This window comes from Halichoerus grypus, chromosome 5, assembly GCF_964656455.1.
Source record: "Halichoerus grypus chromosome 5, mHalGry1.hap1.1, whole genome shotgun sequence".
In the NCBI taxonomy this organism is placed as follows: domain Eukaryota; kingdom Metazoa; phylum Chordata; class Mammalia; order Carnivora; family Phocidae; genus Halichoerus; species Halichoerus grypus.
In genome coordinates this window covers 86,192,681-86,218,254 of record NC_135716.1, presented here as the reverse complement: position 1 = coordinate 86,218,254, position 25,574 = coordinate 86,192,681, and the positions used below count along the sequence as shown (strand labels likewise).

Below are 25,574 nucleotides of genomic sequence, written 5' to 3'. Positions count from 1 at the left end.
TTAAAGTATATAGGTATATACAAAGTACTTGAATATATATGTGTAAGTATGTAATATACATAAATGTAAAAATAGTGAAAGGTAGATGTTGCTTTGGATTCAGTTTTTCTGCAGGTTTCACATTTTTCAAAATTAGAAGTTGAGGAAAATACTGGGGAATATATGGAGAAATAATCGATAAAATATTAAAGATACAAAATAAAATACAAATTGAAAACTTACATATCATCTTAGAAAAGAGCTCATCCTGTTACAACCCTGCTTAAAACCGTCACTAGCTTCCCACTGCTACCAGGATAAAGACAAAGCCACCTAACAAGGCCTACAAGGCCCAGTATGGTCTGGCCCTTGCCTCCTCCCAAGCAGGCTTGCCTACTCACTCACTCCCGGTCACCATCCTCTCTCCCGCCGCGGCTCCAACTACACCCCAAGTAACCCACTCCTCCTAAGTTCCCTCTCCTGGCCTTTGCGTGTGCAACTACCACAGCCTGACTATGAGGGACTGAGCCAGGGGCTTTCGAGCTGTCTCTTCGAAACCATTCCCCTAAAATCTCCTCTCCGAAGTTTCTCTGCGCCCCCAGGTCTGGGTGACATGACTCCTTGGCATCCTGTTCTCCGTCCCATCATCGCACTTAGCACACGGTATTGTAATTGCCTGCTTACTTGTTCATCTTCAGTGTTCTGCAAACTTCTCGAGGACCGGGCCTGCTTTATTTCCCAGTCTCCAGGACTGGTCTGCGCACAGTAATTATGTGTGCAGTAAATGGAATGAGCTTCCATTTTCTTGTATGTAAAATAAAGGAGTTCAGCTAGATGACAATAAAATGTATCAAATAACAGCAGTCCCAATTGAGCGGGAATTCCTGGATTTTTTGCATCTCTCTGCTTCATGACCTAAAAGCACCAGTCGCCAAAAAAAAAAGACTACAGTTCCCGTGAGTCCTCGGGGCATCACGTGGCGCCTGCGCATTCTTCCATCGCGTAGCCAGGACTCCATTTCCCAGCGTGCCTCAGGACGCGACGAGCGCGTTTGTCCGAGACCTTCAGGAGTCGGGTCCGTGAGCCCCAGCTGCGGTAGCCAAGGCTGAGCGGAAGGTAGAAAGGGCCCAGCCTGGGATTAAAGGGGACACTGGCTCAACCACAAACCCGGGGTTGTACATACCCTGCCTTTGCAACCTCCGGCCCACTCCCTGCTAAATGTGCCTCTCGCGGGCCCTTTCCAGTCCCTCGTCGGCCCTCCGCTGCCCTCGGCTGGAGGCCAAATTCCCCCACGTCACGCAGAGGAGAGGGTTGGTGTCTGGAGTCGAGGCGGGCGGCCTGCAGGAGCGGAGTGTGGATGTGGGCGGCTGGGGCTGGGCGGCTGGTGAGACGGGGCGCTCACCGGGTGGGAGGCCCTGACCCTCACTGCTCGGGCCTTGTCTCTGCGGTAGCCGATGCTGAGTGGGCAGCTGGTCGGGCGCCTGTTCTCCATGGCCGGTCGCGTGTGTCTGTCCCGGAGCAGCGCGGGATTGGGGACCATCGGTCCCGTCGAGGCAGCCATTCGCACGAAGTTGGAGCAGGCACTCAACCCCGAGGTGCTGGAGCTGCGCAACGAGAGCGGCGGCCATGCAGTCCCACCGGGCAGCGAGACGCATTTCCGCGTGGCGGTGGTGAGCTCTCGCTTTGAGGGACTGAGCCCCTTACAACGGCACCGGCTGGTCCACGCTGCCCTGTCTGAGGAGCTGGCTGGGCCGGTCCACGCACTGGCCATACAGGCACGGACCCCCGCCCAGTGGAAGGAAAACCCTCAACTGGACATGAGCCCCCCTTGCCTGGGTGGGAGCAAGAAAACTCGGGGAACCCCCTGAGCCCCAAGAGAGGGAAGACCAGGATTCTAATGGTTTGGAATAAACTACGGGCTTTCCTCCCTTCAATACGGTCTGGTATTTGTAAGGGATAAGGACCCTTGGGTCCCATTCAGCCAGCACATACATATTCTCTGGAGATGGCAACTCATTTCAGATCCAAGCTTACCCGAGGAAAGAGTAGAATCACTCACCACTGCCCTTGCCCTTTACTATTTAGGAAAAGCTGCCCAGGCATTTCGTGTTAAATTGTGACTAAGGAACCACCAGACCTGATGAGTTGGAAATAATCCTGTACATTAAAAGATAAATTATCATAGGAGATACACTGCTTTGTGTTATTAATGGCCTGTTGAATCAGTGCTACAGATGTTCTTGGGAGAAGAAAGATACCTGTAGCCTAGGGTAGTCATGAGGGGCTTCACTGGGGGTAGTGACCTAATTGGATCTTGACAGGAAAGCAAGACTTAAACCAGAAAGGAGAGGAAAGATGTTACCGGTAGGGGGAAGAGCTCAGCAAAGGCATAGAAGCTGGACTAGACAATGACTGACTGGACAAGACAGGAGTTACAAATACATTTGGATTTCATACTGGGGGAATATTTGGCTTTCTATTAGCCTGTCCATTTCCAAAAGGATTTGCCTTTGTTTCTCGGAAAAATCCTTAACAAAACAAATAGAAACCAAAACACAGTAAGGCAGTGAAAAGATGGTAACATGGAAAATGAGTATAGAAGAAGGAGAAAACTTTATATAGCCCATTTTCTTACGAGCCTTCTAAAGTCCTATTTCTGAAGGGAGCTCCAGTGATGTCTAGATACACAACGTTGATGACCTTAATGTGGCAATAGACTCTAGATACTAAAGAAATAGATGAACATATATCTTGATCATTTTGAGCTACAGTTTAGACTACATCTGGTTGGACAGTAGGAAGTCCCTGAGTTTTGAGGAAGGGCATACCTAAGAGCATTTGGGGGCAGAGTGATCTGGCAGTGATGTGTTAGTGAGTTGACATAGGAGATTGGAGGCACAGAGATCAAGAGGGAAGGTGGGACCCTGACTTCAAGGCCAGCTGTAGGAATGAAAAGGAAGGAGTTTTGAGAGCTACCATGAAAAGTCAGAAAATGGCTTGATTAGAACAGAAATGTGAATGAGGGGGAGTCCCAGGTAATCCCCAGGCAGCGGTTTCCAGATTTCCTCACAGATAAGAATTCCCATGGGAGCTTATTTCAAATGTGGATTCTGGGTGCCCCCTCTTCCAAAGAAAAATTCTGATTCCACAAGAATGAAATCTGGAATCCATATCTTTAAAAGACACACGAGAGGATTTGGAGGAAAGCTGGCTCTATTCTCAAGAAACACTCCCGAGTTTTTGTTTGTTGAAAATTTTATTTATTTGAGAGAGAGCGTGCATGCTCTCAAGTGGGAAGGGGACAGAGGGAGAGGGACAAGCGACACTGCTGAGCCAGGAGCCTGGCAGCATGGGGGCTCAATCTCAGGACCCCGAGATCATGACCTGAGCCAAAGGCACTTAACTGACTGAGCCACCCAGGCGGGCCTTAAATTTTATTTTTTAAGTTCTGTTTTATTGTGGTAGTAACACTTAACCTGAGGTCTACTCTCTTAAATTTTTAAGGGTACAATGCATCATTGACTAAAGATACAGGGTCATACACATCTCTAGGGCTTATTCATCTTGCTTAACTGAAACTTTATCCCTTTGATTAGTAACTCCCCATTTCCTTCTCTCCCCTACCCCTGGCAACCATTATTCTACTCTTTGATTCTATGAATTTGACTATTTTAGATAACTAATGGGATCATTTGGTCTTTGTGTTTCAGTAACTGGCTTATTTGACTTAATGTCCTCATGGTTCACCCATGTCATCACATACTGCATAATTTCCTTATTTTCTAAAAGCTGAATAGCATTCCGTTGTATGTATAGACCACATTTTCATTATCAGCTCATCTGCGGATGGACATTTAAGTTGTTTCCACGTCTTAGCTATTGTGAATAGTGCTGCATGGGAGTGCTAATATTGCCAAGATCCTCATTTCAGTTCTTTTGATAAATATCCAGAAGTGAGATTGTTGGATCATATGGTAGTTCTATTTTTAATTTTCTGAGGAACCTCCATACTCTTTCACATAGCAGCTGCGCCATTTTGTATTCCCGCCAACAATGTGCAAGTGTTCCAGTTTCTCCACATCTTCACCAACACCATTTAGTTTTTTTGTTTTGTTTGGGTTTGGGGGATGGGTTGGTTTTTGGTAATAGCCACCCCAACTGGGGTGAAGTGATGTCTCATTGTGGGTTTGATTTGCATTTCCTTGATGGTTAGTGCTGTTTCGTATATACCTGTTGGCTATTTGTATGTCTTTGGAGAAATGTTTATTCAAGACTTTAGCCCCTTTTTTAAATCAGTTACTAGTTTTTTTGCTACTGAGTTATAGGATATTACCCCAAGTTTTCAAATCTGGGAGACTGAGAGGACCCTCCATCTCCAGAAGTGAAAAGGTGAGGATAGAGAGGCCAAGTGAGGAAATAAATGTGGCGCATCGTATCACTCTGGGCTCCAGTTGAGGGAGAGAGGAATAATATTTCCATCTCACCACCTTCCCCTCCCACAGGCAGAACAGAGCTGAATGCAGGTGGAGCAGCAAAGAAGCAGATGTAGCCATTTGGGATTTTAAGGATTTATTTCCTTTTTCTTTTTCATCAATATTTTTCTTTTCATTTTTCACATCAACAGAGTTGGGTTTAGGGGGGTTCCCCAGGAGAGCAGGAGAGATGGATGGGTCCCTCCGGGGGCACAGGAGAGAAGGCTGCGTCCAGCAAACGAAGGGTGAGGAAAGGGGGTACACACCCACACACTGGGCACTGGAGAAGGCGGTCCTTTGAGCACAGACACGAGTTCAGCAGTCCCCACCTGACTGAGTGTTACAAAATGGGGGGAGTGACCAGAGGGTGGGCGCACCAGACACAACATGAGGAGGGTGAATTTGGATTTTCTTTTTTTGTTGTTTGTGTTTTCACTTTTTTTCCTTTTCACTTTTTTTTTTTTTAACATTTTACAAACAGCTAAAAACTACAACACATCACAGCTACAGTGGGGGGGGCAGGAGGGCACCAAAGAAAGCAGCCACACAGTGGGGTGAGGCGAGGGCAGCTTAACCTACAGGGGCTATCACGTAGAAAGGTGAGATGGGGAAACTGAGGCTTCGGTCCCACATGAGGGGTCCCTGGCTTATTGCCCAACCTCTTCCCACTCCAGAGGAGTTGCTGGGAGGGCCCCTGCTTTCTGCCCCTGCCCCAGCTCCTTGTGCTTTTTGATCTGCTGGTTTGACCATACGCCTGGTTTCTTTCCCTCCCCTGCTACCCTGCCTGTGAGGGGACAGCTTGGGGGCGGGAGGGCGGCTGTGCCGTCCCTGTCTGTGCTATAGTGGGTGGAGCCTCTCACTCCAGAGGCCTGTGCTTCTTGAGAGGAGGGGAGGACATGGACCTTGTCAGGGGCCCTCAGGTCTGTCTAGGCTGTGGGACTCATCCTAGCCTGGCCCGGGGCTCCCCCCTCCCAGGCCTGGCACAGAAACAAGATTAGGGGAGGGACCACGGGAGGCAGGGTCGTGTGTGTGTCCACGGAGATTACCCTTGGCTTGTATCTCAGGACAGTATAGCGACCCCCTGCCCCACGGCACATACACACACAGTGTTACACGTGCATTCACACACACCGTCCTGCTGAGCTGCCTCAGAACTTAATCTATAAATAAATAAGAATCAGAAGGTTAATTTCATAAAACTCAGGCTTCTTACTTGTAGCCCAAATTGAGGGGGGAGTGGAGGCCAGGGGGCTGAAGTTTATTGCTACTTTCCCAGCGTCCAGCAGGCGTGAGAGGGCACCTGAGGCCCTTCCAACTCTAAGAAGTTCTTTTGGTCCATAGACTACACCGAGCCCCAGCCCCCAGCATAACCACATGCCCACGGTTTCACCAGGGCCTAGGCAGAGGGGATGCGGGGGGGGGGCGGGAGGCCTGTTCTGGACCCCCTAGAGCCAGGAAGAGCTAGGGCCCCTCACTAACACCGGGGGAGAAGGGTGGGGCCAAGCCTTCTCTTGTGCAAAGTCAACGGGGGTAGGAGGTGGGGAGTTGAGCTGCATCCCGAAACTGGGACGCAAGAGCCTTCCCTGTAGTTCCCGCGCACGGGTCACACACATGCACACGCGCACGCACACACACACGGCTAAGACACGGAACACAGGGCAGTGGGGACTGAGGCTTCTCGGGCCAGGGGGGCGGGGCAGGGAGGGAGCAGGGGCCGTAGGTCTCACAGTGTGCCTGCCGCCCTCAAAAGCCCTGCGGCGCTCACTGCAGCACCTGCCCCCGGGTCTCAGGCAACTTCAGGGCCAGAGAACTCCCGAGGGCAAGCGCGGCTGAGGCAAACAGGATGGGGGCAGCCTTGGTGATTCCCACAAAGGATGTGAAGATGCTGATCCCCAGCACGGCCGCCAGCTTACAGAGGGCATTCAGGAAGCCGAAGGCTGTGGTCCTGCTCAGGAGCCCCCAGTGCAGTAGGAAGGGGAGACAAGGAAGAGGCACGGGAGGGTTTGTGGGGGATTGGTGAGTAGGTGGGAAAGTGAAGGAGAGATGGCAGGCAGTGTCCGAGAAGGAGAGGAAGGATGGAAAGATGAGAGAGGGGAGGGATGTACACCAGGGAATATAGATTGGGAGGCAAGGGGAAAAGAAGACCAAAAAATTAGGTTAATAGTTAAGACTTCAAGGAGTGAACACCAAAGTTACCAGCTCTTAGAGGAGAAACTCAATGGGAATGTGTGTCCTTCTAACCCTAAAGATGATCTCCCATTCAGCCCACTTCCTTACAGAGGCCCGAAACCGGCGGCCCTGCCCCCACGACACTCCAACTACCTCTTGTCCGAGGGGTAGAGTTCAACAGTCAACACGTCCAGCGCGTTCCAGGATGCAATGCTGACCCCCCCAAAAAGGCAGAGCAGAGCGATCATGGCTGACTCGCTGTTCCCAAACGACAGGAAGAAGCAGGAGACACAGGACATCACGCTGGAGCCAGCTGGAGTCAGGAAAAGGAGGGAACATGAACCTGGCCACAGTGACGCCCATCCACAACCCACCCCGTGCCACCAACCAGGCTCGAGGGTAGCCCAGGATGAGACTCTTCTTCCCAAAGGACTCAAAAGGAAGGCTCTTCACTCATCCCCAACCTCCCTTATAATTATCTTTTTATTAATAATATCAGTAACAACCATCTCTTCAATGACAGCTATGGGCCAAGGACCTTGATGCTTTACATGCATTGATCTAATACAGCAACCCAATGAGGCGGGTACTGTCATCACCCCCATTTTACAGATGAGACACTTGGGCTCACAGAGGTGAAGCAACTTGCCCAAGGTAGGGGGTGGGGTTGAGATTCAAAACCCATAGCCTCAAAGCCTGTGTGCTTGCTATTCTGCCTACCTCCTTTACCCCCCAGAGAAGCTTCCATGCCAGGCCCCACCCCATCTTACAGCCAAGACCTAAACAGAAGACAAGAGAGAGAGAGAACCTTCTCTGGCTAAGCTCTTCCTTCAGAATGAGGTAAGAAGCGTGTTGACAGCCTCGCCCTGCTCTCCGGCCCCCAAATCAGTTCTGACGCACACCACCAGCCACCTGCCCTTACCAAGCATTCGGAGCCTGCCAATCTTGTCCATGAGCAGCGCAGACACGATGTTCCCGGGAAGCACAGCCAGCGTCCCCAAGAAACTGACAAAGTACACCATATAGGCGCCTTCCCCCGTCCCTGTCACGTCCAGTGGGCAGCCCTCCTTGTTGTGCAGGAACGTGCTGTTCACCAGACGGCTGTTCACAAACTTGTACTCAAACAGGTCTAGGGGCCAAGACCAAGAGAGGCAGGCGGTCAGTGAAATGTGGGAGGGAGGCTGCCACTGCTTAGGGCTCAGGGCGCTGCCTCTGTGGGGTTAGTCAGGGGCGGGGGGGAGGCAGGGCTCTCAAAAGAATTGCTCAGGACCTTCATTACAAAACATCAAATGAGAGCACCCTAGGAACTAGGATTGTTCCTATGGTGCAGGAAATGACCATAGTCTATGAAATGGAACAGTGGAACTGGCTGTTTCCAAGTTGTCTCATTAATAATCTTTGCTTCTTATTCATTCTTTTTGTCTGCCCTAGCTGACTATAAGCAATAGCAGTGCCATGGGTCTAGGAAAAATTACTGAGCCAGATATTAAAAATCATTACAAGTCCTTTCCATTATTTTTCCCTGCAAGGTGGGAAAAACTCACCCAGTACTCCATTAGAGGTGGGATCCTCAGTCTAGCTGACAAAGCAGCATTTCATGTGCATATAGTTTGAGAATCACTGTTTTAAAAACTGGACTAATGTGGGGCGCCTGGGTGACTCAGTCGGTTAAGGGGCCGACCGTTGATTTTGGCTCAGGTGGTGATCTCAGGGTAGTGGGATCAAGCCCTGTGTGGGGCTTCCCACGTCTGCTTGAGATTCTTTCTCTCCCCTTCCCTCTGCCTCTCAAATAAATAAATAAATCTTTAAAAAAAAAAAAAAGCACTGGACTAATGCAATGATTTCCAACCTTTTACCCACCAAATATCCCTTTTATTGTTTTTTTTTCCTGAAGACCCTGTTTGAATGAGTTTTGCCCTCTTCTGCAAAAGTGCATTAATAACACCACAGAGTTGCTTTAGTTCCAGCTCAAAGGCAAAGAAATCTGATGCTTTTGCCAGATATTCTTAAAACTATTACAGAAAAATGTTCAATTTCCATTTGATTTTTGGAACTCTTAGTGGTAGCTAGTAGGCCCCCATACCACCAGGGCCCCAAAGAGCTCAGCTTGTGAACCCTGAGCTAGGGAATGAGAAAGGCTCCTTCTCCCCTCTTCAGGGTCCTCCCAGCCCTTTGGTCTGACAGCCACCAGCCACACCACCTTACCAGTGTTATAGAACACAGTGTTGATGAACGTGCAGTTGCGGAAAAATGTGTTGCTCGAAGTGACATCCTCGAAATAACACTCCTCAAATAGGGAATCCTCAAAGGACACTGACTTCAGACGTAGCCCAATGAACCTGGAAGGCCAGGATGATGAGACATACTCTCCCCTTATCCTCATACCCTCCTCCAACACTCGTTCCCTTGGAATTGAGGAGAAACCACAGGTATTTACCCCCAAACACCCTGTCTCCGAACTCCCAGACTCATAAAATGAAATGGAAAGGTCCCCACGTACTTGTCATTGAAGTATTGTCCCCCTCTGTGGATCTGATTCTCCAGAGTGAAATTAAAGGTCACATGCTCCACATGCTCCCCAGAGAACAGTTTGGTACGGGCTTCGTAGTCCACCGCCTGGAGATGGCGGATCATGTCAGGAAACCAGACAGTCAGGCCATAGTAGCTGAAGAGTCAAGGACAATGGAATCAGACAAGGCTCAGGATTAGGACCAGGGGGTCCAGAAGTGAGGGGATAGAGAGTCAGGACCTTGCCCTCCTCTCCAGCCTCCACCCTCACTACTCCTCCCTTCACCAATTGCCGTGGGTCTGGGGGACTTCTCGTTTTTCTACCCCCCCCCCAATGTACTCTCTTATCTCCCATGCATTTGCTCTGCCCTTGGCCTAAAACAGTCTCCCCACCACCACCCCACCCCCAGCCTATCCAACCTCCATTCGGTCTTCAGGACTTAGATCCCCACCGCCCCCACACGCCTCCTCACCTGAATGACATGGTAAACCACACACCCATCATCATCAGGGTGATGCGTCGATATTCTGGACCGAAACAGGAGAGAAAATTCCCCCAAACCTAGGTGGAACAGAACAAAGTCAGAGAGTGGCTGTGCTAACTTCTAGCACCCCCAGGCACCCCCTTCTCCTACCTAACCCCTTCTCTCAGTTTAGCCCCCACCCCACCCCACAGCCCTGACTTTGTCTCCACCTCTCCCACTCCCTTCTCTTTCTTCGCCGAACCATCCCTCATTACCTGCCCCCCCAGGCTCAAGGCCCGGACCCCCCAGCGCTGGTACCAAGTCCCCGTGTCTGACTGGATTTCAATCAACTCATCCTCCTGATGAATCGTCTTAATGTGGGTTACCTGGGGTCAAGAGAAGGGGTTAGCAGTCACATAGTCTGTATTTCCCAACCCCATTCAGGTGCCTCCGTTTCTCCTATGGTAACAAAAGGCAGGCAGGGGCGGCTGTGCCATGATACCCTGAGAGATGACATGGAGGGAGGGTGTGGTCGGAGAGGTCAGGGAAGGTAGGGGGTGGAATCCAGAGAGGGGCCGCTGGGGCTGGGACTGCAGGGCCGAGGAGGGTCGCGGGCAGGGCTATGGCTTACTGAGAAGACGCGCTCAGGATGCCCCTTGGCTCGCATGTTGGTGTCATGAACCTGCTTCAGCACCATCCAGGCCTCATCATGCTTCCCATTCTAGAACCACAGACACAGTTCCCATATCCAGTTAGCTCCTCCCCGAGCCAGGGTAATAGGCCCCCTCCCTGTGGTTTCTCTAGTCACAGGATACAGAAATGCTCCCACCTCTACCTCTGACCTGTGGGCACGGACATCACCCACTCAGAAAGAGCCCCAAGTAGGGATACGGCAAAATATAATCAGACTTGGGCAGTAGTAAGGGGAGCCCAGGAGACAGATGCAACTACAGGTCCTAGGGATCCCCTGGTACGATGGGAAGAGAAAACTGAAAACAAGGGAACTGATGACGAGGGTAAGTGGGTCGTCAGAGAAGCAGCATCCTAACCCTGCTGGACCAAGATCTACTTGGAAGGGGACGAAGTAGAGGGTGGGAACTTCTCTTGAGCTATAAAGTCAGGGCCGGGGCCCCTGCCTGCAAAATCTTAAACCACCCGTGGGTGAGCAGGTACCCTGGTTTCTCCACGCACAGAGCCCCTCTGGAGACACATCACAAGACAAAGGAAGCAAGATAAAGCCCCCAGAAGTGTGGACCCTGTGAGGGCCCCACAAACCAAACCCACCGTGAGTGCTTGAACACAGAACCCCCTGCCCCATTCACCTCCAGGAAGAAGCGGGGGCTCTCAGGCTGTGTGGTCAGAGCGCCGATGGCAAACACGGAAGGGAAGGCGCAGACGAGGACAAACACCCTCCAGCTGTGGAACTGGTAAGCCGACCCCATCTGAAAGCTCCACCCTGGCAGGGACAGTCAGCATCAGCAGAGAGGCCAGAGGCTGGGGGCTCCCACCACCAGGCACCCAAGCGAAGAGGGAGAGGCTGGGGTGCATTCCCTGGGGGCTGCTCACCGTAGTGGGGGATGATGGCCCAGGCCATAGCAGCTGCATACACTCCACCAATCATCCAAAACATGCAGAGCCAGCTCAAATGCTCCCCACGCTTCTCCTGGGCCAGAAACTCCGAGAAATAGGAGAAGACAATGGGGATGGACCCTCCGATCCTGGAGGGCATTGTAAGAATTAAGCATTAGAAAACGACCCTGTTCCTGATCCCCTGCCCCAGCGCTCGGCATCCCCAAGCGCCTTTCATCTTCCACACCTCAGTAAAGAGACTTCTTAGTGCCCAGTACACTCCCTCACCAGCAGCCAGTAAGCACCCATCCTTGGGACCCTGGGACACAGGCAGGGAGGTCTCAGGGAAAGGGGAGGCCCAAACGTTGCATCTTGAAGATAACTACAGAGTTGCAAGAGAGGGAAGATAATTATGGATGAGAGGGGAAGTCCCCAAAGGAAAAGGATGGGCAGAGAGGAGTCTGAGGGCAGGTATGTGGGAGCAGGCCAGGAAAGAGCTTGCAGCCAGGGCGAAGAATGCATGCTGGTGGCTTGGGGAGTGTGGGAGCGTGGATGGGTCAAGGCTTCAGAGTTCCGGCAGCTGTGGGTTAACAAGGTCTGTTGTCAAATGCAGGAAACATGTCATGGGGGAAGGGGATAACTCAAGGGCTCGCAGGCGCCCAGGGGTAAGGCTGAGACCCACCAGGCCTCTTCATGGAGCCAGGCTCCAAATGGAACTAGAGGGTGGGATGGAGGACTCAGGAGTGGACCAGACATGGAATGGTGTTCTGGGCAGGCGGTAGATGGGTCCTGGACAGGGGGAAGCTGGCCTAAAGACGGTAGGAGAAAGGAATTCATTCACTTCATACAGATTTGAGGTACATCTGGTGTGCCTGGCACTGTGCTGGGCTCTAGGAATACACCAGTGACCAAGGCACAGTCCTCCTTCAGGACTGCCTCCGGGGGCTTAGCAAGTGGCCACTCACCCAATCCCAGAAAGGAGGCGGCAGAAGAGGAAAGTGCCATAACCCTGGACGAAAGATGAGAAAAAGGCGAAGACGCTGTTGACTGAGAGCGAGATGAGCAGACACTGCCTCCGACCCAGCCGATCAGCCAGACCTCCCCAGAGGAAGGCTCCCACCATCATGCCCAGGTAGACTATAAGGCCTAAGGGAGGGAAACAGAGGCAGCAGGGCTATGAGCAGACATGCTTCCGTTCTCACACTTGTTGAGCATTAAGTGAGCTAGAGCTGCAGCAGAATGGATCAAGGAGCTGGGAGGACTTCTAGAATAGCTAAGTCTACCCAGAGATGAGAGCAAGTAAAGAGAAGAAGTGTGAGCAAAGACGGAAGGTCATCCCCGCAGGCCAGGGGTTCAAAGGCAGGAATGCAGACTTCAGAGACCCCCAGAATTCTTTCTTTCTCTCCCTCCTGCTCTCTCTTGCTTGCTCTCACCTCTCACTCTCTGTCTGTCTCTCTGTCCCTGTCTCTCTCTCTCTCACACACACACCACCCCCATCTCTGGCTTGCCTGGAAGGAGGAACGGCGTGGCCCAGACTCCCAGACTGTCCTATGGTCCCCTCTCCTCTCCCAGCCCTGATGCCCTCAAAGCAGCAGGAAGGGTCTCTTGCGTCCCTGGGAAAGTGGCTCCATCCCTTCAGTCCCCCAATGAAATCCCCCACACAGAACCCAGCTCCAGTGCTTCTGGTCCTAAAACTTTCCTGTTCCTTATTTCCTTCCTACATTCAGAGTTGGAACTGATCTTAAAACTCATCTATTCCAAACTCTGCATTTTAGCCATGCTTCAGCTAAGCCCCAAGGAGTGGGGATCTGCCCAGGATCTCATGGCAACTTGGGAGCAGAGCAAGACCAAGAGATCCTTTGTGGGTGAGTCTAGGGGGCTTCCTCCCTCAGGGTCCACATGAGGAAGGGCCATTAGAGACCACTCACTGGCCCTTGGACACTCCCAACAGGGGTCCATGCCACCATGGCCACCTCCTGCAGAACTAACTAAGCAGACCACCGCCCAAGCCCCAGCCCAGCACGAACGGCCTCACTGTGACCCAGTGTCAAGAGGAAGGAGTGAGGGGAGAGTGTGCAGAGGAACTCCAAGCCCTCTGGGGACATCTTGGGACCAGGATCCTAGGGAGCCCAGCGGTAAGGACAGGGGTTCTCACAAGCAGAGGGGTTTCTAGAGTTTGGGGCAGGACAGGGCTGGAGGGCCCCCCAATGTGTCTTACCTAGCATGCCTTTGTTGGAGTCTGACAGGCACATGTCTTTTTCAGCACTAGGCAGCACAAAGCCCACCACAAAGACTTCCACACCATCAGCCATCAGCGCCAGGCCAAGCACGAAGTAGAGTGTCCACTGGAAGCGGCCGTGGCCACACTCCCGGAGGATGGCTTCGTACTGCTGAGCTAGCTCTTCCCGTTCTTTACGCCGTTGTGCCTCCCCCCGGCCGCCAGGGGGGCCCTCCCCATCGCCCAAGCCCCCCCTCCCTCCAGCCAGGGGAGCCCCATCTGCCATCCGCTCGCCTTTGCCCCCAGACTCTGCCCGGGGGATGCCCTGATATTCCCCCTCATAGATCTCATCATCCTCATCGTGGCCCTCGGTGGCATCACTAGATGCGCCACCTTCTTCCTCATCCTGGGCCCCTTCCCCACGGTAATAGCCATCAGCAGGGGCAGGGAAGTCATCATCATCCTCCTCCTCCTCAAAGCGAGAGTAGGATCTACGGGAATATTCATCCTGGACTCTGTCCAGGCCCTTCACCACCTTCTTGGCCGCATGTTTCTTGACTTCCTTGGCAATGTCCTTGGCCCCACGGATGAAAGCTGCCCGGTCTCTGAAGCCTTCTTCCATGATGAGTCTTTGGGAATGCTTCACTAGGTTTCCGTCACTCCCTGCTCCTTATTCAGATTTTGCTCAAGGACTTGTGAAGTCAGAAAGTCTCCTTCCCCCAGTTATTTAGATGAAGTGTGTTCAAATATCTCTGGGCATGGAATAGGAGAAAATAGGGATGTCTAGGAGGGGAAAGGAGGGAGAGCAGTTCTGGCCAATTCAGTTGGATACATGGGGAGGGGAGAGGGGGAGCAGGGGAATAAGAAGGAAAGGGGGAGCCAGGTTATGGGGGCTAAGCTGGGGAGCCAGGATAACTCAGGAAAGGCCGCCTACTTCTTCTCTAGAAGCTTCTGGAGATCTAGAAAATATAAAAGGGGGAAAAAAGGAGGTTTTGAAGCCTAAGATGGTCAAGAAGGCCAAGACAGAGCTCCCGACAACCCAGAGCCCCCCTGGGGCCATGTGTTAAAGATGGTCTCCTTGCTTTAAGCCCGCACTCAGTAAAAAGGTATGACGACCTGAACCAACTGTGGACCATTCGGCATAAGGCCCCTTACTTTGACCTTGGAGATCAGTCCTACGAGATTTGCTCCAGAGTCATGGTCACCTAGAGCCCTCCTTCTGATCCCCTGCCCCACATCAAGATCAGATCCCTTGCTTTACCACCAACCTGCAAAGAACAAAACAGGAAATATGAGAAACCAGAATTCTCTATTCTAGTCCAGTCTGGCTTTCTCACTTGGGGCAGAGCTTGGAGAGAATGTGTAGGGGGACCAAGTCCTCCCAACTGTTGGCTTCAGTCCACTGATGGTGCCTGAAGTGAGGCTTCCACACCCTTCCCCTCAGGTTCCATGTTTACAGGCCTCACAAGGAGGGGTCTTCTCAGTGGTAAATGTTGCTTTCCAGAGTCAGAGAGATGTAGGTTTGACTTCTTGCTTTAGCACTTACTAGTTAAGTGACCTCAGGCATGACTCTGAACATCCAGACCTTAGTTTCCTCTTACTTAAGAAGGGGAAAGTAAGGATTAAATGACATAATGTGTATAAGCTCCTGACCATAGTACCAGGCAGATACAAAGTGACGAAGAAATACTAGTCATTACTCTTTGTGATGATGATAATATAGTGAGATCCTCTCCACTCCCTCATGAGACCCCAGAACAAAAGCCACCTCTGGATGCTCACGAGGGTAAGGAGCAGAAAGGGATATTGGCAAGGAGAAACCTGGTTCAGGGCAGAGCACACGACAGTTATATGACCCAAGTTGAAATCCCAGCTCTGCCATTTACTTACTGACTGCTCTTGGGCAAATTATTTAATTTCCTTAAACCTCATTGTCCTTATATTTAAACTGGGGGTAATTTTATTTTTCTGAGTACACAAGAGAATTCAACCTCACAGTAGATATTCTATAAATATTAGTTTTCCTCCTTCCTACTAGATTGAAAAAAAAAATGTGAAGGAAGCAGGAAGCAGCAAGGGAAGAACAGGGGGTCATACTTGGATGCTGTTGCCCAGTATCCTCCCAAAACAGAGTCCCAAGACCCCTCTGTGTTCAAATTAATTCTAGCAGATGGGCCCACACTGTCTCCCTCCAGACAAACAAGGGAAGACTCAAAAAAGGGGAGACCTGGAACCTGAAGTCATGGAGAAGAGGCGATGTCTGGCTGCTGACACCTTCCTTCAGGACATCATCCATGGGCCCCTTCCCTGGTGCAGGCGGGAATACAAATGGCTGACCAGATCCATACTTTTCCAGCATGGGGGTCTAAGGTCCATAGCTGCGCCTCTTTTCTCCAGGGCCTCCTTCCCTAATCCCCCTTAATCCTTTCTGCTCCTCCTCCAGGAGTCAAGGAAAAAGGAGTCCACAAATACTGCACTGCGTAGGAGGCCAGGATAGAATGAAGGGGGCCTTGGGCTTCCCCCCAAAAAAGACATCCTCCAGAGGGAAGCATAGGAGAACCCCCTTTCCTTCATAGAAGCAGAGGAAGCAGGACGAGATTCTGATCAGAGATCATTCCCCTAAAAATATCCTGCCCCCTGCTCCCACCCATCCAGGGCCTTCATTAAACGTCACACACGCATACAGGAGCCCTGGTAGAAGGGGGTAAGTCACGCTATGTGGCTCAGAGAGAAGCACTGGCAAGCAGGGCCTTAGCCCCTCGGGCCAGATGTGAGCAGTGGACCACGATGACCAAAACCAGTGACCCCTATGTCACCTTCTTTTCTTTGTGGTTCAAGGCCCAAGCCATCCCCCATGCAAGAGAGGGAACTGTGGAATCCCCTCACTGCATGGCCATTTGCTTTCGTCTCCTTTCATTCCCATCTAGGATCTTCCCCCACCCCCAAACCCTGAAGGAGACAGATGGACCCACCAGGAGCCACATCCTGTGTTTGTCAACACTATTTATCCCTGAGAGGTACATGTCGGGTAGATAAGGCCCCCAGAGCCACAGCAGGATATGATGTCTCAGCAGCCAGCTTCCCCAGGGCCAATGAGCCCAGGAGGTCAGAAAGGAGAGAAAGAAGACAAATTCTTTGAGTTGGTGAGGAAGTGGTGCTATTTTTAGCCCCCAAAGCGGCACAGGATGGCTAAGCCTGTGGGAGAGAGACAGGACTTGAAGAGCTGGAGGTTATAGGAGACAAGAGTCAGGGTTACATGGCCCTTTAAGGTTGGCTGGCTCCACCTGACCGGAAAAATGTGCCCAGGAGATTTTCTGCAGAATGGGGGAGGGGGCTCCTGAGCAAATGCTTCCTTTCAGGACGATAAGAAGAGGGTCCAGAAGCCCCCACCCCCAATCAAAGTCCCTGACTTTGGGAGTCACCCGGATTCCCCAACCCTCCCTAGCGCAGGTGACAAGGTCATTAAGAAGCAGTGAGTTAACACATCCACCGACGGGGAGGTGGGATAAAAGAGCGGGGATATGCTGGAGCTCCCCTCCCTGTTCCGGCTGGGTGACTGAGCCTCAGCCCCCACCCAGGAGGCCCAAGGCTGAACCTCCTCTCCCTACATCTTATCCCAGGGTTAGGAAGATGGAGCATTCACCGTTCTGAGGGGGAAAAAAGATGAAGGTGTCAGCTGAGAATGCACACCGCAGAGGACTACAGAGAGGGAGGGCCGCAGGCAGAGACCTCCAAAGCACAGGCATAGAGACCGCCCCGACCACCATTTGCAGCAATAGCCCCCCAGCACCCCCTACCCCATCTCGCCTCTGCTCTGGCATAAGAGAGGAGCCCCTAGACTTGACTGAACCCATTCTCTGAGTGCCTACCCCCCCTCCGCCCCCTTAGTCCTGCCTCTGGGCAAGTGCCCATTATCACTCAACACCCCTTCCCCCCACCCGGGAGCGACGGCCCAAAGCCCCGCCATGCGCGCTTCAACCCGGGTCGTTTACCACCTCTCTACCCAACCTCTCCATTCTTCCTTTCCCTTCCCTTCCTCCTTCACCTGCCCTTCTTCCACTGCCCCCCACCCCACCCAAGTCCAGGAGCAGACTGAGGCAGTATCCATTCTCTGGCCCCAGCCAAGGTCACTTATCATTGGGTGGGGGGAGAGGGGGAGGGTGTGCAAGGTGAGGAGGGCATTGGACTTTGAGGGAACCCTATCCCACCTAAAAAAAAACCCCACCCCGTTAATATCTGAGAGGGTAGTAGCGACTTGGCTAAGGTAGAGAAAAACACCCTTACTCCATATATGTATTCTGATCAGCACGGCAACTGAAATAAATATCCATTCAGACCACCACCAGCGCCCTCGCCCCTAAAGCGGGAACGGTTACCCCCCCTTCCCCCCCACCCCCCCCCACCCCCCCCCGCCAAGCAAAGCATCGGAGGATAAAATGGCTGCAAGGCAAGGCAAGGATGCTTCTGCCCCGGGCGGGGTGGAGGTAAGAGACTGAGAGGGGTCTCACCTGGCCTGGATGCCGCGGGTAAGGGAGTCCCGGGTGAGGGCGGGGGTCCCGGGCGCGGGGCTGGCGGCAGCGTCGACTGCTCCGGGTACCAGGGGAAGCGGCAATGCAGACCTGCCCCCCCATACACGCTCCGGCCCCGCCTCCGCCCGCCTCTTCCCTCCCCCCCGCCCCCCAGCGCCACTGAGCACCGGGAGAGACCATTGTTGGGGGGGTGGGGAGCGGCAGAAGAAAAGAGGATGGGGAGGGCCTCAGGGCACCAGGGGGCAACGATGAAGGGGCCAAGGGGGTTGTCACAGACACAGCTGGAGAGGACACACAGCCCTTCCCCAACCCGTTCCTAATAAAAGATGAAAGGCACTAGGGAAAGAAGCGTAATGTTAGGAAGACTAGTGGGAAGACAGAAAGGGAGGTGCGGATCAAGGCAGCCCCTTTCTCAGCGCCCCATTCCTAGGATGGCAGGCCTCAGGAATTTCAGGGGTTCTCTCTCCCTCCAAAGCACCTCCCTTCTTCCCCTTCTCCACTACTCCCAGCCCTACCCCTTTCCCACGACCCTCTCCGCAATCCGGAGGGCTCAGAATCCAAGTTTACCTGGCCATTTTAGAGAAAGCAAGAATAGCAAGGTTTTTAATCCTGACCTGCCAGAGGTGAGACTCCTGGATAGATCCCTGCCATCTTTTTCCAGAAACAGAAACAGCCCTGATTTTTTATTTCCAGTGCAGACCTCCCATCCTCCATTCAGTTGGTGGCAGCAGAGGTGAGTAGGGGAAGAAGCTGAGGGGGATTTACAGGCCTAACCAACTGGACATTAACCCTTCTATTCATTTGCTCCACTGACTCAAAAAGGGACTCCCTCGATGCTCCATCCAATTCCTTTTAACACACACACACATACACACACACTTCTGCTTCTGGGGCAGGAAGGAGTGAACTGGTTTCAGTTCTTTCCCTTGACCCTGTACCAATAACCTGGGCTCAGAGATCCCAGACATACCACTTGGTGACTGACCCTGCTCCAGAGGTGAGGGAACCTTGTGGTTTGGGGATATATATATACTGAATGTGTCTACCTATTCTAGGTGAGGGCTTAGGATATTTTGGACAGAGCACTGACTAGAGGCTCTGACCTGGGTTCTCACTTCGGTAAGCTGTGGGCTCTTGCTCAGGTTCTCTGTCTCTGTGAACCTCAGTTTTCTCATCTGGAAAATGGCACGCTTGGACTAGATGCTGCGTCAGCTCGCTTTCAGCTCTAATAGTGTGTGATTCTACCTTACTAAACATGGAGGTTTCAGAATGCGGAAACATGGTACATGGAGAGGACTGGCAGGCTGTGTCCTAAGAGAGCTCCAGGTGGGATTTGCAGTGTTGAATGTACCACTAACAGGAATGTCAGTCTAAAAACAAGAAACCAGTTCAAAAGGCAAAGTGTTTATTTCGGATCAAAGAATTGCAATTCAGTGTACATAGACTTAGGTTGAAACCCAAACAGTGTCCCAATTACAGGAGGTGGACTCAGGGTTTTTATTGGGGAAAAAAGGAAGATTAGATAAGTTGCTTTTATTTTTTTGAAGATTTTATTTATTTATTTATTTGTCAGAGAGAGAGTGCACAAGTACGGGGAGCGACAGGCAGAGGGAGAATCAGGCTCCCTGCTGAGCAAGGAGCCCTGATGTGGGAGTTGATCCCAGGACCCTAGGATCAGGACCTGAGCCGAAGGCAGATGCTTAACCAACTGAGCCACCCAGGGGTCCCTAGATAAGTTGCTTTTAAAAAGAGGTTCATTGGTGCTGATAAGCAGGGCTAGATTCTTCATTGACTGGTCATGTGAAGTGGTCACTAGGCAAAAGTTCACTTTTATCAGTTTTTTCAAATGAGATTTTTTTGTTCCTGTGGATGTCTTGGACTGTTGGCAGTTTGGCCCAGTTCAAGGTTTAGAAAACAGGATGTGCAAGGCAGTTCCGCTGAAATGACTGTCCGGGCTCAATTTTAAAAATGGCTCCCGTTACGTCATTTTTCATAGGGCTGTGGGCCTGGGTTTCACGGACTTCAAAGCTACATCTTGGAAATACTTGACTGTGCCAATGAAGTTTACAGTCTACTGAAATACGAAGCCATGATACAGAAGTATTAATTTACCATGAGAAATTTTGCTGTTGCTCAGACTCATATCCAGCACATTCTCTTCTTTAAGCCAAATTAGAATCAGAATGTCAACATATAAATGCACAATGACATAACTGAACAGGAATATTTTTATCTTTAATGGCATCTGGCCATCCCCAGTAAGGAGTCGTGCCAATGGGTTCAGAAAACTCTTCTTGGCTACAATTCTCCACCCCCATCTCTATTCTATGGGCAGCCTTGCCAATAACTCCTGGACTACTCTAATTCTGTTGGCTAAAGCACTGTTTCCAGGATGGTATTTAGAAAGTCTGTGCCCGCATGGGCCTCAGGGACTCTCCCTTTACTAGGCTTCCATTGCTGACCTCTCTTCAGCTTGGTACATTCTTTATTTAAATATGTTCATATTTTCAATTAGGTTACAGCCAAATCTTCTTGCTGGCAGGGAGCTGGTTCTTCTCTTTAAGGTGACTTTGCATACTCTCCACTCATCCATTACTTGCTAAAATAGAAATCCTATAGTCATAGAGAGAAAGGTTGTATATATTTTTCCAGTTCTGAGGAGAGACTTGATCATTTTTCCCAGGAACCACAGACCCATGCACCCCACCAGCTACTCTTTCATTGTCTCTTTGCTGAGTCCATTAACATAAGAGTTCCTAAGGTGTCAGTCCTGGCCCCTTTCCCCCTTCCACCTGCTCTATCCTCACTTGTCAGCTCAGATAGTCTTGGACTTGCAGACCTTTCCACCAAGCCCAAATTCAAAATCTCCCATCTGTCAACTCAATATCACTGCATGGATACCTCCTTAGCATTTCAAATGTGGTATGTGTAAACAAACTTCCGATTGAGGTCTTAACTCTTCACCAAGGTGTTCAGGCCAGAAACCTTGGAGTTATCCTTGTTTCCTTTCTCTATCAAGTCTTATTGGCCCCATTTCAAAATATATCCTGAAATCTGTCACTTCCCCACTACCTCCTAGTCTAACCCACCATCATCTTATCCTTTGCCACAGCAGCCTCTTAACTGATTTCCCTACTTCCAATCTTGCTCTGTGGTCTTTCTGACCACCCATTATTCTCAGTGGTCGGAGTGATCCTCTAAAATCAAATCTGATCCAGCAGATACTCTCCCAAGAGAAATGAGTGCGTATGTCCCACAAAAAAGACAGGCATGGGTATTTTCCTAGCAGCTTCATTCATCATATTCAAAAACTTCAAACGTCTATCAGCCAAAGAATGTTTAAACTTAGATAAACAAATTGTGGTATATTCATATAGGGAATACTACATGACAAATTTTTAAGAGACTGAAATACTATATGCAACGGGATAAAAAGATCTCACAAACAAAAGACTGAGCAAAAGAAGCTGGACCAAAAAGATACATACTATATGATTCCATTTATACAAAGTTCAAGGAAAAGCAAATTAATCTACAGTGATGGAGAAAGTAGAGGCTACCACCAGGAAGTGGAAATTGACTGTGAAGGGGCACAAGGGAGCTCTCTGGGTGCTGGAAATGTACTAACATCTTGATCTAAAGGGTGGTTAAAGGGCTGTGGGGGGTAGTACATATGTAAAAATTCACTTAAGACCTATGTGTTTTTCTGAATATGTTAAACTGCAATTTTTAGAGAAAGTTTTAACGAGATTTTACCACTCCCCTTTCTTTAAATCCTCCAGTGACTTCCCACTGTATGAAGAATTCTATCCGAACTCCTAATCAAGGCCTAAAAGGCCATGTGGGATCTGGCCCCACCTGCCTCCCCAACCTTCTTCCTCATATCTCTGCTTCCGCCTCACTGGTCTCCCTGCTGTGCCCACAACATGCCCAGTGCAGACGCCGCAGAGGACCCTGGCACTGGGGGGTCCCGCTGCCTAGGACTCCCTTCTCCCAGATCTTTGCCGTATCATGCATGCCTTCACTAAAAAGTCGCCTCTTGACCCTCCCCCTTCGCAGTCACTATCCTATCATCCTGCTTTATTGTTTTTTCTTACAAGATATCCCTCTATAAAATTAGTATTTTTATTTATTTACTTTTTTAATTTTTGCCTTCTCCTACTTAGATTGTCGGTTCTAAGGGAGCAAGGACCTCCTCTGGCATATTTACTGCTATATCCCCGGGATCCACTAAGTAAACACTTAATGAAAGAGCATTCCAAATAGGTTAAAGATTATTACCTTTAGTGCCTGTGATAAATGTCTGCTTACTCCTACTAAATATGAGTGTTGAACTAATAGGTAAAGAATTTGTTTGAAGGAATATAAGTCAATTGCCTACTGAGAGTTGCCCCATGTTTTGTCTCTTTTCCACAACAGCTTATACTAAGAGGGGGAAATAAGACTATGGCCCAGGAGGTGGTAAGTGGGTATGTGGTGATGATGAGCATTTACCTGACATGGACACTTTTCTGACCACTTTATATTGACCACATTACTCAACCCACCTCCCCATTAACCTTATGAGATAATCACCATTTACAGATGATGAGATTGAGGCCCTGAATGCCTAAGTAACTTGATATAATCACACAACTCAGAAGTGGCAAAACTAGGATTGGAACCTAGGCAATATAGACTCAGAGCCCTGATGCTTTCAAAATGTATCCATTTGGGGTGCCTGGGTGGCTCTCAGCTCAGGTCCTGATCCCAGGGTCCTGGGATTGAGCCCCGCATCGGGCTCCCTGCTCGGCGGGAAGCCTGCTTCTCCCTCTCCCTCTCCCCCTGCTTGTGTTCCCTCTCTGTCAAATAAATAAATAAATAAATAATTTAAAAAAAAATTTTTTTTAAATGCATCCATTTAAAGCATACAGTTCAATGGGTTTTAACAATGGGTTTAACAATGGGTTTTAATTTAACAATGGGTTTTAACAATGGGTTTTAATTTAACAATGGGTTTTAACACCCATGTAAGCACCCCCTTGATTAAGATCAAGAACATTTCCTTTGCCCCCGAAAATGCCCTTGCCCCTCTGCAGTCAATATCCCCATCCCTGGCAACCACTGATCTCCTTTTGGTCACCATACACTTAGATTTGTCTTTTCTAGAGTTTCATAGAAGTAGATTCATACAGTATCTAGGTCTCTGGCTTCATAGCTCTGGGTTTTAGAGCCTTCCAGGGTTTTTAACCACTGCCTTATAAAACTTCCTGGTACAGTTTCTTTGCCCACTTACCCAACAAATTGGCTACTTCACATCAGCCGCCCCCCTGCATTCCATCACTGCTTCTACCCACCACACTCTAAACACATGAGATTGTCAGGATGGGGAGAGTAAAGGGACAAAACAGGGTCAATGACAGCACCTCTAAGATACCATAAAGTTCCAGGGAGAGATGCTAACAAGTGACGCACAAAAAAAGCTCCTGTCCTTTAGGAGTTTATAACCCGGTTAAAGAGGGAATATCTTATAAGAAAGCTGATAAGTGGGTGCCTGGGTGACTCAGTTGATTAAGCGTCTGCCTTCGGCTCAGGTCATGATCTCAGAGTCCTGGGATCAAGTCCCCCATCAGGCTCCCTGCTCCTCGGGGAGCCTGCTTCTCCCTCTGCCTCTCTCTCATGAATAAATAAATAATCTTTTTTTAAAAAACCTGACAAGTAGCAAAGGAAAACATTCATTCAACAAGTATATAGTATAATATAACTGCAGCAATTGGCTCTAGGGTTCAGGCAGATCTTCGTTCAATTACTGCATCTCTCATTTCTTAGCATGTGACCTTGGTCAAGTAACTTAGTATCAGTTTCCTGATCTTAAAATGGGGGTAATAACAAAACCTACCTCAGGGGATTGTTATGAGGATTAATGGAGATAATGCAGGCCTTAGAACAGGACCTGGCCTATTAGTAAGAGTTCAGTAAGTATTAGCTGTTATTATTTTTACAATTATTATTGCATATCCCAGGCACCTTCCAATACTCTCGGGAGATAGTTTCATAGAATGAGATTCCTGGGGTGCCTGGGTGGCTCAGTTGGTTAAGCGACTGCCTTCAGCTCAGGTCATGATCCCAGAGTCCCGGGATCGAGTCCCACATCTGGCTCCCTGCTCAGCAGGGAGTCTGCTTCTCCCTCTGACCCTCCCCCTCTCATGCTCTCTCTCTATCTCATTCTCTTTCTCAAATAAATAAAATCTTTAAAAAAAAAAAAAAAAAGAATGAGATTCCTTAAGGGTTCAGTGTAATAACAGGGATTCTTAGATTGGGATCCATGAACCTTGTGGAATTTTTGCTTCAGGATATTGGATACGTATGCAAATATGTCTTTTTCTTGGGTAAGGTCCATAGTTTTTGTCATAGTCTCAAAGCACTGTCTGTGGCCCATAAAATATTAAGGACCCCTGGTCTAGAGCATGCATTCTTAATAGGGGTGGCATCACCCCCCGCCCAGCGGTCAAAAACTAGTTTGGGGCGGCAGGAATCTTAGCTACAACAGTGGTTTGTGTCCCCCCCAAAGGGCCCTAGTACATAAACAGATATACAGCATGTCTGTGATATTAAAATTTCATGCATGGGGGAGGGTAATTTGAAAACAATGTCTCGTGGTGGGGGTGGGAGGGGGCAATAATAAAAAAAAGTAGTTGAAAAACCCTGGTTTGGTAACAAACAGATGTGTGAAGTGAGGTAAGGAAATGTAGGAGCAATGTAGTCAGGCGTCTGAAACAGCCGGGGCGGGGGAGAGGGGGGCGGTGGGGAGAGCTGGGGGTGGGTAGGGCTTGGTGGGGAGAGCTGCGGGGGGGGGGGAGAGCTGCGGGGGGGGGCAGTCAAACTCGGCGGCTGGAGGTTAGTGCTGACTGAATGAGAGCGCAGAGACTGTGGGCGTGAGCGCCTGAGGCAACGGTGGCTCGGCGGGGAGAAGGCGGGAATTCCGCAAAGGCACGAACGCGCTCTGTGACGCTGTGGAGTCGTCCGCGCGCCGTCTCTCAGGGAACAGCCGAAAACAGCACGCAGGCGCTTAGGTGAAAAACCCAGCCGGAAATCATGGGCTCCAGGGTAGCCGTCCCTGACGCCCTGGCGGAGGGTCAGCTGGAAGTCAGTTCAGGGGACAGACGCCGTGGAGGCCGAAAGGACACGCAGGCTGAGGCAAAGCCTCGCACCGCCTGGCGCTGCGCCCGGGGCCCCGGGGAGCCAGCTGCTGGCCGGGCCGCCTTCCCAGCGCCGGGACCTCCGCTTCCCACCGCAGCCAAGCAACTGCGGAGCACAGCTCTGGTTGAAATGAAGAGGTCCATTAAGCCCATTGCGACTCAGAAGCCTGGCCTCCTTAGCCATCCACCGTGTGAAAAGTCATGCCGAATCTTGACAACTATCCGCTAGATGACCCCACTTGGCTGTGTCAACTCACCTCAAAGCCAACATACCCAAAAGTATGAACTTACCATTTCCATCCCGCTCCCCCAAATTCTTCCTGCCGCATACTCTCGTGCTGATTCCACTCTGCCTTTCATTTCCCGACATCCATTCTGACTCCTCATCCTGCTATTTTGCCCTTTAACTACCTCGCCGACGACATATCCCTTCCTCTCCATCCCGGCTCCAATCACAGCCCTCCTTTAGGACTTCATCGCTCACCCGG

General features: G+C 50.5%; 2 protein-coding genes across 2 annotated transcripts; one reads left to right on the top strand and one right to left on the bottom strand.

Annotated features, from left to right (window-relative positions):
- Nucleotides 1-998: 998 nt before the first annotated feature.
- BOLA1 (bolA family member 1) lies at nt 999-2,166 on the top strand. Its single transcript, XM_036098391.2, has 2 exons — nt 999-1,095; nt 1,431-2,166. Exon 2 carries the CDS (start codon nt 1,434-1,436, stop codon nt 1,845-1,847), a length of 414 nt encoding a protein of 137 aa, XP_035954284.1. The 5' UTR covers nt 999-1,095; nt 1,431-1,433; the 3' UTR covers nt 1,848-2,166.
- Nucleotides 2,167-4,531: 2,365 nt separating this feature from the next.
- Nucleotides 4,532-18,044, bottom strand: SV2A (synaptic vesicle glycoprotein 2A). The gene is made up of 13 exons (XM_036098379.2): nt 17,888-18,044; nt 13,380-14,338; nt 12,127-12,307; nt 11,159-11,310; nt 10,915-11,048; nt 10,224-10,313; nt 9,868-9,978; nt 9,602-9,690; nt 9,121-9,285; nt 8,826-8,959; nt 7,543-7,749; nt 6,774-6,933; nt 4,532-6,396 (listed from the first exon to the last, which is right to left on the bottom strand). Exons 2-13 carry the CDS (start codon nt 13,999-14,001, stop codon nt 6,213-6,215), a joined length of 2,229 nt encoding a protein of 742 aa, XP_035954272.1. The 5' UTR covers nt 14,002-14,338; nt 17,888-18,044; the 3' UTR covers nt 4,532-6,212.
- Between the last annotated feature and the right edge of the window lie 7,530 nt (nt 18,045-25,574).